This window comes from Plecotus auritus (genome assembly GCF_963455305.1).
Source record: "Plecotus auritus genome assembly, chromosome: 1".
Lineage (NCBI taxonomy): Eukaryota > Metazoa > Chordata > Mammalia > Chiroptera > Vespertilionidae > Plecotus > Plecotus auritus.
Window position 1 is genome coordinate 197,140,382 of NC_137770.1, and position 15,728 is coordinate 197,156,109.

Consider the following 15,728-nt stretch of genomic DNA (forward strand, 5'->3'; position numbering starts at 1 on the left):
ATCCAAATCTAGATTCACTTTGAAAAATTAATTAACTCATACTTTTATTGGCTTCCTAATCAAATGAGACCTCTGACCAGCCCTTACATAGCAGTATTAATATTATTTTGGTTTTTACATATTATGGACATTCGTAAACATTTTATGGATCTGTCTGAAATGGATTTTGTAAATTTTAATGTACTCTTAAATTTGGAAACTTGTATTTATTTGAAAATAGAGGGCCAGAAGAGATTTTTAAAATGTTTAGGGAAATGGAACATTTGGATTTATTACCTTTTCTTGAGATTAATTTTTAGAAATGCATTGTCTGTTAGTTGGCTGTGAGATGGGAAGGGTAGGTAGAAGTGGTAGATTTTAGGATTACATTCCATAAATACATATGAAGTGCCCTGGTAGGAACTGTATAGAGATATAAAAAGGATATGCTTCCACACAGAAATAACTCACAGTCCCCTTAAGAAACATACTGTCTATGAAATACTATGCAGCAGTAAAAAATAAGGATCTTTTACCTTTTGAGACAGCATAGAGGGACCTAGAGAGTACTATGCTAAGGGAAATAAGCCAGTCAGAGAAAGACAAGTATCACATGATCTCACTTATATGTGTAATCTAATGAACAAAATAAACTGACCAACAAATAGATCCAGAGACATTGAAGTATGCAATAGACTGACGAATTTCAGAGGGAAGGAGAGTGGGGTAGCAGGAAGAGATTAACCAAAGAATAGTATATTCATAATCCATGGACAGACAGTAGTTTGTGGAAGGCCTGGGACGGGATGGGAGCAGGGTGGAGAGGGGCATTAGAGGGGAAAAGGGGCATCTATAATACTTTCAACAATAAAGATAAAATTTTTTTAAAGAAGGAAACATGCCATCTAGTGAGAGCCCATGATTAAAATAGCTAAATTAGCTCTAGCTGGTTTGGTTTAGTTGATAGAGTGTCAGCCTGAGGACTGAAGGGTTCCGGGTTCAATTCTGGTCAAGGGCACATACCTCAGTTGGCAGGCAGGCCCTGGTAGGGGTGTGTGCAGGAGGCAACCAATCGATGTGTTCCTCTCACACTGATATTTCTGTCTTTCCCTCTCTCTTCCATTCTCTCTAAAAATCAATGGAAAAATATCCTCAGGTGAGAATTTTTAAAAAAAGCCAAATTAAGTTGACCTCTAATCCTATGCTGCTCTATCGTATCTAATAAAGAGGGAATATGCTAATTGACCATTACTCCATCACAAAGTTGGCTGCACCCACAGCTGAGGCCGAGTTCCCATAAGGAGCCTTAATGAGCAATCAGCAGGGACCTGAGGCTATGCCCTCCCCCGCCCCCATGGGGCTTGACAGAGGACCTAAGGCTGCACCTCCTGCCCTGGCATCAGCCTGGGGGACCTCAGGCCACACCCCCTGCCCCAGTACCAGGCCAGGGGACCTGAGGCCACACCCCCCGCCTGGCAGGGCTTGACGGGGGACCTCAAGCTGCACTTCCTGTCCTGGTGCTGGGCTAGGGGACCTCAGGCTGCTCCCCCCACCGCCCCAGCGCCAGGCCAGGGGACCTCAGGCTGCGCCCCCCACCCCAGCACTAGGCCAGGGGACCTGAGGCTGCACCCCTGCCTGGCTGGGCTTGACCGGGGACCTGAAGGTGCACCCTCAGTGCTGGGTCGGGGGAACTCAGGCCACACCCCCACCCAGCGGGGCTTGACAGGGGATCTCAGGCCATGTCCCCTACCTGGCGGGGCTTTATAGAGGACCTCAAGGAATGTCCCCCGCCCCGGTCTGGGCTGGGGGATCTCAGGCCACACCCTCCATCCTGGCCCCGGGCCAGGGGACCTGAGGCTATGCCCCCTGCCTGGCAGGGCTTGACAAGGGTGGGACTGGCCAGGTCTGGATCTAGCCCAATGTGGGGAGCCGGCTGGGTCTAGGTCTCACGCGATTTTGAGGTGCATGTGGGTGAGCGGGGACTTGACCCTGGGTCCTGTGGTGTGCCCCAGACTCTGACAGGAGGAAGGTTTTCATATACATTTTACTAATTTTCTTTCATCTCTGACACTTCTATTTTAGAGAAAGGGCAAATAGCAATATTAAATTATTTCCTCTAATTAATCCCCTTTTAATGTGCACAAATTTCATGCACTGGGTCACTAGTGCTTTATAAAAAGGATTTAAAGTTACTGAAACATATGTTATTGCAAATTTTGTAGTGTGTTTTTTACCCATCCTCATTGTAGGTAATGGATTTGGTAGCATGTCTTTGGATTTGGATCGGTTTGATTTAGCTTTGATCTTGTGTTTTTGTAGACTCTTATAATGTAGAAATACCCACAGAAAGATACATGTGCTTTATGGTGCACAGTAGAAATTTTGAAAACATTGTTACCTAAAAATTTTCTTTTCAGAAGTATTTTACATAGGCTAAATGTGTTAGAAATCAAGTATTTCCCATGTGGAAAATGATCTTCTTTGTGCTATTTGAAGGTATGGGAGTTATGGGAAATAAAATATGGTTTAATATCACCCAAGTTGTATGATAAAATTAAAACAGAAAAGTTTAACATGGAAACTTGGAAGCTAATTACTGTTAACAGATGAACAAATCTGGAAAACTTTCTCTTTGCCTTAAGGTAAGGGGGAAAATCAACTATTTTACCTTTAGAAATAAAAGGACAATTTATGGTATGGGAAAGTTTGTACTCTTATAAACTAGCTTTGAGTTCTTGAAACATGATAGAATACCTGTAATTTTTTCTCTCTCTATTTGTAACAAATTTCAGACCCCCTGAAAGTAACTCTTCCATTGAGATATAAATTCTGAATTCTACTTAAAAATACTCCCAGATTTAGACACTTGGTTTTGGTGTGTATATGTTTGTGTGTGTATGTTAAAAATATGAGCAAAGAGTCAACTGTAAATACTGTGAGGCAGTTTACTAATAACATGTGGGAGTTTAATTAGGTTCAGGACTTTGTTATGTACTATTCTTCTTAGATCTGAACTGGATTTTTTCCCCTTACCAATTACCAAGCAGTAATTCTTTTGTTGGACCCCTGAAACAATTACTTTTAGGACCATTTGTCATCTGTTTCATACATGCATACTAGTGGAATTTTATGCCTCGTTGGTCATTACTTTTGATTGTTCTGTGATTATTTTATTAATACATGAAGACTGTATGATAGTTTCAATTAGGGTCGTCATGTAACCCATCATTCAAATTGGATACTTTTGAGAGTGCAAAGGGCTGATATTAATTATCTAAGAACAACAGATATAAACCAAGACTGGCCCAGGCAAACCAAAATACATGATCATCCTGATTAGTAAGCTTTTGATTGCAAGTAATAGGAAACACAACTCAAACTAGTTCAAACAAATGAAATGTATTGGCTTGTGTACCCAAAAAGTCCAGTGTTTGGAAGTGCTACAGGTACGGATTGGTGGGGAATCTGGCTTTCTTTTTATATTTTCTAGACTCTTAACTCAGTGGTTCCTAATGTGGGGCAATTTGATTTTTAAGGAGGGCAATTTGAGAATGAGTTATTAACTGAATTTTTTTTTTTTTTTGCATTTGTTATGGTTCTAGGGGCCTCATATACAGTATATAAATTGTGACATGTTCTTTTGTTCTTTTACTTTTCTCTTTCATGGATTTTTCTCTTCTTTGGAAGCTTGTTTAGACCAAGTTAATGGCCTTTTAGGCTTCCTTGTAAATAGGAGTTCACTTTTTGAATAATAAGAATTATATGTCACAGCGGGGAGCATCAGGATTTTAGAGATGCTTAGGTGGGGCATGGCCAAAAAAAGGTTGGGAACCACTACTCTAACTTCTATGGCTGACGTCCCTTATAATTGTTGGATGGCTGCCAATAGCAATTTGGGATATATTCTCCTTTATTTATAATCAGCAGAAGAGAGGGGACATCTATATTACTTTCAGCAATAAAGATATAACATATTTATTCTCCCATTATATAACATATAAGTCCTCCTTTAACATATAAGAGTTTTAAACTCTGTGATCATTAGATATGTCTCAACTAATCTATGTGTTGGAATGTCATGTGTTGATTGTTTTAGATATGGGATATCTGAATATCACTGAGGCAAAGAGGATGGGATTACCCTGGTTCTCTTGGACTAGTCAAGAGTCCATTTAGAAAATTGGTGTAGGATCAGTCTGTCATGGAAGGCACGGAAGCTAAATGAAGGGGAATGGATGGAATGAATGTTTGAGAAGCAACTACAATGTTCATTGTGAAGTTCAGTGTCATTTCTTGTTTGAATTTCCCCCGACACACCTTTTGCTAGTTCCTGCAAGGGCCTAGCATACTTCAGAGGTATTTTTCTTTTAGTGAGAATTTGTGGTATAAAATCACTTAGTAACCTGGCAAAGGGAGACAAAAAACAAAAAACAAAAAACTTACCCATTTTTCTCTTTTTTCTTATAAGACTCTAATGATTTATTTTTATTTTTATTTTTTTTACAGACTAATAGGGATGCCAAAGGAAAAATATGATCCTCCAGATCCTCGCAAAATTTATACCATCATGTCAGCAGAGGAGGTAGCCAATGGGAAAAAATCTCACTGGGCAGAATTAGAAATCTCGGGTGAGTGGAATCTGAAGCATTTAATTCAGGGTATAATAGCAATAATAAACAAGAGTTGAGTATTATTATATTTATTTCTTTGTTGTACATTTTTAATTAGATGAACTAATCAAGAAAATATACACTGATATACTAATGTTTAATTTATCTATTTTATCTATAACTAAATATATTTGTTCATATCCTTTCTTTTGAGATTAGTATCTTGAGCCAGAGTTGACATCTGGAATTGAAGACATTGGGAGTTCAGTTTCTAAGTAAAATCAGGGTTTTTAATATGATAGATTTTGTTTTGGCTATTGCAGAGTAATTTTTTTTATTTTTAACTTTTTTACTTTACTTTTTCCTGTACAGAGTAATTATTTTTGCAAATTGAAATCTTTGCCATTCTCCTATCATCTCAGTGTTGGCAGAGTAGGAAATCTAGAAGGTCTGTTTATTCTAACACATGTGATAACTGTGTTATATGACCTTACATATTTAGGATTTGGTAAAATTGAATAAGATTTCCAAAATCTTATGCAAAATCTTAACCCCAGTCTAATAATAAGAAACATAAGATAAACTCAATTAAAGGATGTTCTTCAAAATACCTAATTGGTCCTCAAAATTGTCAAGGTCAGAAAAACAAGGAAAGACTGAGCAACTGTCATGGATAAAAAGAGACTAAGGAGACAGAATGACTAAATGCAAAATGGTATCTTGAATTAAATCTTGGAACACAGAAGTGTAAAAATGGGTTAAATCCAAATTAGCTTATTAATAGTAACGTACCAGTGTTAATTCCTAGTTTTGGCGAATGTACCATGGTAATATAAGATACTAATATTAGGGGAAATTGGATGAGGGATATACAAGAACTCTGTATTATCTTGGAACCTTTTCTGTATATCTGAAATTATTAGTTACAGTTAAAACTTTATTAATATGAGTACTGTTTTTCTTTTATGAATTGATATGCAATACAGATTATATAGGCTTTCATTTGGAAGAGTTAAACCAATATTATAGTGTCAATAGCAAGAATCACCTTTGCAGTTAGCTAAAAAGGGAACTGGGTGAATAAGTAATGGATAATCAGAAGAATGAATATGAGCAAATCCTATTAGGTTAACCTAGAGTTTCTCAAATTGGCATTGCTGATATGTAGGTCCAGACAATTCTTTGTGGTTGGGGGCTGTTGTTGTGCACTACAGGATGTTTAGCAGCTTTTCTGGCTCCTACCCACAAGTTGCCAGTAGCACTTCTCTAGTTTTTTTAAAATATGTTTTTATTGATTTCAGAGAGGAAGGGAGAGGAGAGAACAATGGAAACATCAATGATGAGAGAGAATCATTGATTGGCTGCCTCTTGCACGCCCAGTAGGGGATCGAGCCCACAGCCTGGGCATGTGCCCTTGACCAGTATGGAACCTGGGACCCTTCAATCCACAGGCTGACGCTCTATCCACTGAGCCAAACCGGCTGGGGCAGCACTTTCCTAGTTTTGAATACCAAAAATGTCTCCAGATTGCCGAAGTCACTTCAGGAGCAAAATTGCCCTTGGTTGAGAACCACTCTGTTAAATCCTGGGTAAAACTGAAATACATTTCTCTTGGGAACTTTGTTTCCCTATTAAAATGCAAAATCCTAGTTGGCATTTTAAGCCTGATTATAGATAGGGTGGAAAAAACCCTGGATAGAAGATCTAAGTTTAAATTTACTGCTCATTAGCTACATAAAAAGTAACATTTCCCTTTTGAGATTTTGTCCATCTCTACCTTCCACTGCTTTTTAAATAAAAATCGTTTGAAAAGTGTTATATAATTAAATACCATTTTACTTTTGTAAAGTTTATAAAATAATCTTCATATAAATTGTTAAGATAATATTACATTTTATAGAAGCTGAGGCGAGGTGATTTGCCCAGGCTTATGTAGCTAATAAATAGCAAAAATCAGGAATCTGAACCATGTCTTCTGACTTTCTAGTACATGTTCCACCATAACTATAAGATGCTGACTATTTGTAAAACTTAATATGTGACTATTTCCTTGAGTATGTTTACTTAATGGAAAGTATTAAGCTGGAGTTAATGTATAATTGTGTCTTTTGGGGGTTAAATGGTTTTCCTGGTGGCTAATCTAAGGTTGGTCTACTCTATATCACAGTCATTACTCTTGTCTATTTAAATTTGTAGACTAATTTGGGCCCTAGATATGGATAAACCATGCACTGTTAATTTTTATGGAGCATATGAGATATACTTTGTTTAGGACTATGACTTAAAAAAAAAAAAATCATGATCTACCACAAAAGCTCAATTCAACCAAGGCTTTTTCCTTGAGACCCTGTAATCAACCTGATTCCAAGGGTCTTCATTATTCCTCATTTCATTTAATACACAGAAGATCCATGAGAAAGAATGATGGTCAGGTGAAAGTGGTCTGACATTAAAGAAGGGCCAGGTGTGTATGGAAGCTGTCAACTGGCATTAAATGCAAAATTTAAATGTCAAAGATACAATCCTATCTAATAAAAGAGTAATATGCAAATTAACCATCACTCTGCTATACCCACAAGCCACGCCCACAAGTCAATCAGGAGTGAATATGCAAATAAACCCAACCAAGATGGCTACCACCACAGAGAGCAGGAGGGAGGCTTGGGTTTCCCCGGCGATGGAGGAAGCCAAGCTTTCTGCCTGCCCTTGCCAGCCTAGGCCTCCACTCAAGGCTACAAAGTTTCAATGATAGAAGATACATAAACCCAAACAGAAATGATGGCAGCAACAGAGCAGGAGGCTAGGGTTGCCCCTGGCGATGGAGGAAGCCAAGCTTTCCGCACACCCTGGCGGGCCCAGGCCTCGCTTAAGGCTACAAAGTTTCAATTGTAGAAGATACATAAATCCCAATAGAAATGGCTGCCCCCACGAGCAAGCAGAAGGTTTGGCTCCACTCCAGGCTACAAAGTTTCAATTGTAGAAGAAAAATAAACCCCAGATACCAGGGCCTCCACTTGGGTCGCCAGGAGGCATGGCCGGCCTGCAAACCACCACAGGCCCCTCGCCCAGGCCGCCCCACACCCCAAGGGAACCCCCACCCTGATCCGGGACACTCTTCAGGGCAAACCAGCTGGCCCCCACCCATGCACCAGGCCTCTATCCTATCTAATAAAAGAGTAATATTTAGATTGACCATCACTCCAACACACAAGGTGGCTGCCCCCATGTGGACACAAGATGGCCACCACAAGATGGCCAGCAGGGGAGGGCAGTTGGGAGGAACCAGGCCTGCAAGGGAGGACAGTTGTGGGCGATCAGGCCAGCAGGGGAGGGCAGTTGTGAGGAACCAGGCCTGCAAGAGAGGGCAGTTGTGGGCGATCAAGCCTGCAGGGGAGGGCAGTTAGGGGTGATCCGGCCAGCAGAGGAGGGAAGTTGGGGTTGACTGGGTCTGCAGGGAAGGGCAGTTCGGGGGGACTCAGGCCTGCAGGGGAGAGCACTTGGGGGGTACCAGGCCTGCAGGGGAGGGCAGTTAGGGGTGACCAGTCCTGCAGGAGAAGGCAGTTAGGGGCAAACAGGCTGGCAGGGGAGCAATTAGGCATCAATCAGGCTGGCAGGGGAGTGGTTAGGGGGTGATCAGGCTGGTAGGCAGAAGCAGTTAGGGGCAATCAGGAAGGCAGGCAGGCGAGCAGTTGGGAGCCAGCAGTCCTGGATTGTGAGAGGGATCCCAGATTGGAGAGGGTACAGGCTGGGCTGAGGGACACACACCCCTGTGCACGAATTTTGTGCACCGGGCCTTTAGTATTTGTGTATATTTGCAGGCTCTTCTACCACTTTTTAGTTCTTGTAGTTCAGTCTTTGTCTTAGGCCTAGAGTTTAATGCTTTAATATTTTGCCTTTTAGGTAGAGTGCGGAGTTTAAGTACATCACTTTGGTCATTGACACACTTGACAGCGCTGCACCTAAATGACAATTTCCTTAGTCGCATTCCACCTGATATTGCCAAGCTTCATAATCTGGTTTACCTGGATCTGTCATCCAATAAACTCAGAAGTTTACCAGCAGAACTAGGAAACATGGTGTCTCTCAGGTGAGGAAATATTGTAGATATGACTCACAATATGAAATTCTAAATTTACCAAATTAGAAAATTATGAGATGTTACTTATCTTATAGTAGGATTTCCATGTGTGTTTCCAAGGTCAAATGATATAAATTGAACACAGTGCTTGCGTTGGCCTCCCTTGAACATTTCTTTTCCTTCCTTTCTATTTGGAGGTTTCTGACTAGAAATGTGCTTGTATTGCCAAGTTCTTTTGACAGACTTGAGGTAGGGTGGAAATACAATACTACGTCTGACTTTTGGCTCAAATGTATGCTCATAAGACTAATCAGAAATAATTGGGAAAATATAATGTACTTATTAGTAAAACTTTTAGGAACATATCTCTGTTTCATATAAACTTCTGTATATATAGAAGCCTAATATGCAAAATGTCCCCTTGGGAGTTCGACCAACCAGGAGTTCGATTGCTCACTATGATGTGCGCTGACCACCAGGGGTGGCACGGAATGAAGGAAGGCCCCGGTCGGCAGCTGCTAGGGACCCTACCTATGTATGGATTTTGTGCACTGGGCCTCTAGTACTTACATATTACAAATCCTTAAGGAAACCTTAAAACCTGATAAGTGGATTTATTTCTGGTCCTTCAGGGTTCTTTAAGAATTTCTCTATAGGAGAAAAATTTGTAGAAATCTTAAGACCTTGAATAAATGTTCCCAATACAAACAAGGATTGATTTTCTATATTGTTTATATGCTGAGTAGTAATTTAAAAGATTTTTGTCATTTGTTTAAAATGAAACATACTATTTTAAAATCTTGTTTCTCACCATCCTCTTACTATATGATTATAGTTAAATCCTGAACTTTGTAAAAATTTTATTTTTTCTATGAATTAGACTAGGTTCAAGGATATCTGTTTGTCTTTGAACACTAAGAATATCTGTCACTGGCATTTGGATGAAAGAGCAAAGAGAGTAGATTTAGCCTGAAAATGATATACAATTCCTACACCTTTAATAATGGGTAAATTATAGAAACACTGTTAATAGTTGTGGCAATTATACATTTTATAGTACTTTAATACACAAGTTTTAGATAAGCATATAAAATGTGCCTTGAATATATATATAGCACTCATGGTATGTTAGAGGGAAGGTTAAGAAAGTAATTGTAGATATTAATAAAGCTTGATAAATTCAACTAAATTTTTTTTTTTTTTTTTAAACAGGGAATTGCTTTTAAATAACAATATGTTACGGGTTTTGCCTTATGAACTTGGTCGGCTCTTCCAGCTACAAACTCTAGGTTTGAAAGGTGAGTGATTTTTTTTTTAAATGTAGTATTAACACTCAGTATTGAGGTATACTGAGCCCTTTAAAGACCATTTAAATTAATAGGTTAGGTTTTAGTATAATTTTGAAAATGGGACTATACTTTTTTTTGAAAGAAAAAGTGGTTCTTTGATATTGAATTGTGTTTCAGGATTTCAACATGCAGCCATCTTTTTAACAGACTTTTGTGGGGGAATGTTTTGTTTTTTTATTTTACCTTTAACTTTCTATAAAACGCTAAAATTTTTTAGAAGAGACGTTTCAAATTAACAATAGTTTTTTTTCTGTTGTTGTTTTTTTTCTTCAATGACTTAATAGCTGGAATATCCCATGTCAGGTATTGATAGAGTACATAAAATAATATTAACATATTATATTATTGTAAGAGGGAAAACATTGTAACAGTAAAAATGAACTATACCTAGTGAGTATAATTATTCTAAATAAAATATATTAATCCAAAATATATGCTCCACTGATAATTTTATCTCAAGATTTGCTTGGAAGGAAAGTCGTACTCAATTTACATAAATACTGAAATTTGTATAATTTTCTCTTATAACATAAGAAGAGGGGTTAATTTAAATTCAGAGGACTAAATACAGATGTACTGTATTGGTTAAACATTTTATTCTGTGCTCTTGAGGAATAAACATTAATTAAAGCCATATAAAATATACACTTTCATGTATTTTGTTTTCCTCCTTCAGAGATTGAGTGTCCATGAACATGTTTTGTTTGCATTTGTTTATGACGTATAATGGAGCATTAAAAAAAGAAACTTGAATAAGAGTAAAAAGAATGTTGACATTATTGGTTGAAATGACAGAAAAGGCTTCTTTATACAGTTAACCCTTTATAAATTATGTAATTATATGAATGGTTAAGTCTTAGTTTTTAGTTTCTCTCTAGGATATTTTGGATTTTTAAAATTATGTATGAAGTGGAAAAACATTTTCTTTGAGAATTACCCAAGGCATGTGAAATTTAACTGTTGGGATATTTTACCTAATTCTATATATGCTATAACTCATTTTTATAAATATGCTTAAAACAGCCCTCCAGCTAGAGTTGGAGTAGAGGCAGATCTGTTCCTTACTAAAAATAATTATGGAATGGTTGTCATTCTTTTATATTCTTAGATTCTAGAAGTATGAAATTCATACTTTTATACTGACTGTAGTCAGTATAATGATAATGATAAATGAGTAATTTACTATTGAGCCCAGTGGACTTACCCTCTGTACTGCATTTAACATTCTTGAAAAAGCACGTATTACATATACTGTTTCATAACTCTAGTCCAGGAGTCCTCAAACTTTTTAAACAGGGGGCCAGTTCACTGTCCCTCAGACGGTTGGAGGGCTGGACTATAGTTTAAAAAAAAACAAAAAAAAAACTATGAACAAATTCCTATGCGCACTGCGGGCCCGGGATGATTTGGCTGCTAAGCAGGACAGGCAGTGGCACCCGGCGGGCTGGATAAATGTCCTCTGCAGGCCGCATGTGGCCTGCGGGCCATAGTTTGAGGACCCCTGCTAGTCCATGCTATCTCATATATAGACATGTTCCCAGAAAATTTATATTAAGTATCAACTGAATGAATCATTCTGAATATCTATTATCTTCTTAGTCCTTTATTCTGTTTTACTGGTTAAAATGTTAGTCTTCTAAATTACAGTAGCCTTTATCTGCAGGAGGTATGTTCTAAGATCCCCCTAATGGGGAAGCCTGAAACCAAAGATAATACCAAACCGTATATATACTATTTTTTCCTATCATAATAATAAAAGGCTAATATGCAAATGGTCATCATTCTGTGATGCTGTAGCGACCTATCAGCAGGGACCTGAGGCTGTGTGGTGCCTGGCCAGGCTGGGGGACCTGAGGCCACGCCCCCCACCTGGCAGGGCTTGACGGGGGTGGGGCTAGCCAGGGCTGAGTCTCGCCCAATGAGGGTAGTGCTGGCAGGGTCTTGGTCCCGCGTGGTTCTGAAGCGCGAGCGTGTGGGTGGGGACTTGACTCTGGGTCCTACGGCACACCCCAAACTCTGACAGGAGGGAGTTTTTCATATACATTTCACTATTTTTCTTTCATCTCTGACACTTCTATTATAGAGAAAGGGCAAATAGCAATATTAAAATACTGGCTCTAATTTCCTTTTAATGTGCACGAATTTCGTGCACTGGGCCATTAGTACATACATAACTGTGATGAAGTTTAATTTATGAATTCATGCAGTAAGAGATGAACAACAACTGATAAAATAGAACAACTATAAAAATACTGCAGTAAAAGTTATTGTGTAACTTTCAGATATTTTATTGTGCTATACTCACTTTTTAACTTAAAGGAAGAACTTTATGGCTTCTCTTGGGCACATCTGAATTGCAAAGAGTACTACTGAATTGCAAAGAGCATTGGGGCCATTTTTAAGTAAAACAAGTGATACTTGAACACAAGCACTGTGATACCTCTATAGTTGATCTGATAACTGAGATGCTGCTAACAGGCAGGTAGGGTATCCACCGTGGTTACACTGGACAAAGGGATGATTCACAATCTGGATGGGATGGCACGAGATATCATTACACCACTTAGAGAACGGCATCTAATTTAAAACTTATGAACTGTTTATTTCTAGAATTTTCTGTTTTATATTTTTGGTCCTTGGTTGACCATCGTGTCACTGAAGCTATAATAAGAGGAAGACTACTGTATTCTCTTTGTCTGGACTTTGATCCAGTGCCCTTTTGACTACTGATTCATAGTTGTTAAAAAATCTCTTCTTAGACCACTAGTCTTTTGGATGAGGCATCAGCTCTGCTTCAAAAGTCCCATTTTCCTTTGTCCATTAGAAGCAAAGCCAGTATCCATAATTTCCTTTCCATGTTGGAGCTGTGTGCAGCTCAGCTTCAGGCTAGCTGTAGTCATTAGATCATCGCATGTGGGCAAATGCTAAGGAGCAGAGTGAAAGAGCCCCACAAACCAGGAGTCAAGCACAACGTGCCAAAAGCACAAGAGGGTGAATTTCTTTGTTCATGGAGTTAAGTATCCCAAATCTTCATGCCTTGCAGTGGCCGTGCCCATTCTGGCCAACTACCTCTGTTCCCAGGTGTGATTGACAGTCAAGTATCTTCCCTGTCACTCTAACTTTATTGGGCATCTTCCCTTTGTCCAGTCCACTTCCCCCAATGTTTTGTAGGAAACATGTCTATAATGTCTGGCCTTCCCTTTGCTCCTTTTCTCTTATTAATAACTAGAGGCCCAGTGCACGAAATTCATACACGGGGCGGGGTGTGTCCCTCAGCCCAGCCTGCACCCTCTCCTATCTGGGACCCCATGAGGAATGTCCGACAGCCCTTTTAGGCCCGATCCTGGTGGGATCAGGCCTAAGTGGGCAGTCGGACATCCCTTTTACAATCCAGGACTGCTGGCTCCCAACTGCTCGCCTGCCTGCTTCCTGATTGCCCCTAACTGCTTTTGCCTGCCAGCCTGATCACCCCATACCCACTCTCCTGCCAGCCTGCTTGCCCCTAACTGTCCTCCCCTGCAGGTCTGGTCACCCCTAACTGCCCTCCCCTGTAGGCCTGGTCACCCATAACTACCATCCCCTAACTGCCCTCCCCTGCAGGCCTAGTCACCCCTAACTGCCCTCCCCTGCAGGCCTGCCCCCCCCAACTGCTCTCCCCTGCGGGCCTGCGTCCCCCCTAACTGCCCTTCCCTGCAGGCCCGGTCACCCCCAAATTCCCTCCTCTGCCACTTGGTCACCCCTAACTGCCCTCCCCTGCAGGCTTGATCGCCCCCAACGGCCCTCTCTTGCAGGCCTGGTCCCTCCCAAAAGCCCTCCCCTGCTGGCCTGATCACCCACAACTGCCCTCCCTTGCAGGCCTGGTCCTGGTCCCCCCCCCCCCATCTTCCCTCCCCTGCAGGCCATCTTGTGGTGGCCATCTTGTGTCCATATGGGGGCAGGATCTTTGACCACATGGGGGCAGCCATCTTGCATGTTGGAGTGATAGTCAATCTGCATATTACTCTTTTATTAGGATAGAGGCCTGATGCATGGGTGGGGGCCAGCTGGTTTGCCCTTAAGAGTGTCCCGGATCAGGGTGGGGGTTCCCTTGGGGCATGGCAGGGCCTGGGCAAGGGGCCTGTGGTGGTTTGCAGGCTGGCCACGCCCCCTGGCCACCCAAGCGGAGGCCCTGGTACCTGGGATTTATTTATCTTCTACAATTGAAACTTTGTAGCCTTGAGCAGAGCCAAGCCTTCTGCTCGCTCCATGGCGGCAGCCATTTCTGTTGGGATTTATTTATCTTCTATAATTGAAACTTTGTAGCAGAGGCCAAGGCAGGCCAGGGCTTCAGAAGCTTGTCTTCCTCCATTGCCGGGGCAATCCTAGCCTCCTGCTCTCTCCAGCTCCGTGGCTGCCGCCATTTTTGTTGGGATTTATTTACCTTCTATAATTGAAACTTTGTAGCCTGGAGTTGGCCGGCCAGGGTGTGCGGAAAGCTTGGCTTCCTCCATCGCCGGGAAAACCCAAGCCTCCCTCCTGCTCTCTCCATGGCTGCAGCCATCTTGGTTGTGTTTATTTGCATACTCGCTCCTGATTGGCTGGTGGGTGTGGCTGGTCAGCATGGCTTGTGGGTGTAGTGGAGTGATGGTTAATTTGCATGTTACTCTTTTATTAGATAGGACTAGAGGCCCGTTGCATGATATTCATGCAAGAATAGGCCTTCCTTCCCCTGGCTTCAGTCCCAGCGCCTGGTAGCTGGCAAGTCCCCGCTCCCTGGCTGTCCGGAGCCGGCAAGTCCCCGCTCTGTGGCCGCCCGGGAGCCGGCAAGTCCCCGCTCCCTGGCTGCCCGGGAGCCAGCACCTCCTCGCTCCCGGGCCGCCTGGAGCCGCAAGTCCTCACTTCTGTCTGAAGCACCACTACAGTAGCTCCCTCCGCCATCCCCCCTTCCCCTTATAGCAGGTTTCACTCCACTCTGCTCCTGCATATGCAAATTAACCTCCATCTTTGTTGGGTTAATTTGCATACTCACTCTGATTGGCTGTGGGCGTAGCAGAGTGATGATTAATTTGCATGTTTCTCTTTTATTAGTAAGATTAGCTAATTACAGCTGTATCCAGATCTAGTTGGTTGACAGTGTTTTTCTAGTCTTCTTCCTCTTTACTGATTTCCTGTTTACTTTTTCTGTCAGTAACTGGTAGAGGAATGCTAAAGTCTCGAATACTGTCATGCAACCTTTGGGAATATTATTCTCTATATTCTAGCTTGCACTGTTGCTAATGAATTTTGTTGCCATTCTCATGTGTTCTTCTTTTGAAGTAATTGGTCCTTTTTCCCTATCTGGTGTTAAAGTCTTCTGCTTGCTTTTGGCATTATTTAGTTTACAGCAAGATATAAAAATGAAATCCTTTCATAAACTTTGTATACATTGTGCTTCATGTATCAGTTTATTCTTTTTGAAAGTTTGTAGCCCCTCTACCCCCAAATATTGTCTCTTCTCTCTCTAAACTCTCTTTCTGGCTAGGAGTTAGGTTGTGTTTACTATTTATTATAGTAGCTATATGTTGGAATAAAAATTTTCCTCTAGTGTCCTTGCTTTTATCCTCTGTTGTCTTTGGGTTTTCCCAGAGACTCTTTAAATAGGGTCCAAGGCTTGCAGTTACTTGAGACAGAGTCCTGTAGATTTATGATTAGGTCTGTTTTTTAGCAAGCCTGAGCTGGTTTTACCCTCACCCA

At 41.0% G+C, this 15,728-nt stretch overlaps 1 protein-coding gene across 2 annotated transcripts in view; it reads left to right on the forward strand.

Annotated features, from left to right (window-relative positions):
- The window catches only part of CNOT6L (CCR4-NOT transcription complex subunit 6 like), an 89,610-nt gene that overhangs the window by 26,958 nt on the left and 46,924 nt on the right, over positions 1–15,728 (forward strand). For both annotated transcript variants that reach the window (XM_080650251.1, XM_080650250.1), the window contains exons 2-4: positions 4,486–4,607; positions 8,490–8,676; positions 9,880–9,965. In XM_080650251.1, the coding sequence (XP_080506377.1) occupies positions 4,496–4,607; positions 8,490–8,676; positions 9,880–9,965 (385 nt within the window). In that variant the 5' untranslated portion in view covers positions 4,486–4,495. The remainder of the gene's footprint in view (positions 1–4,485; positions 4,608–8,489; positions 8,677–9,879; positions 9,966–15,728) is intronic.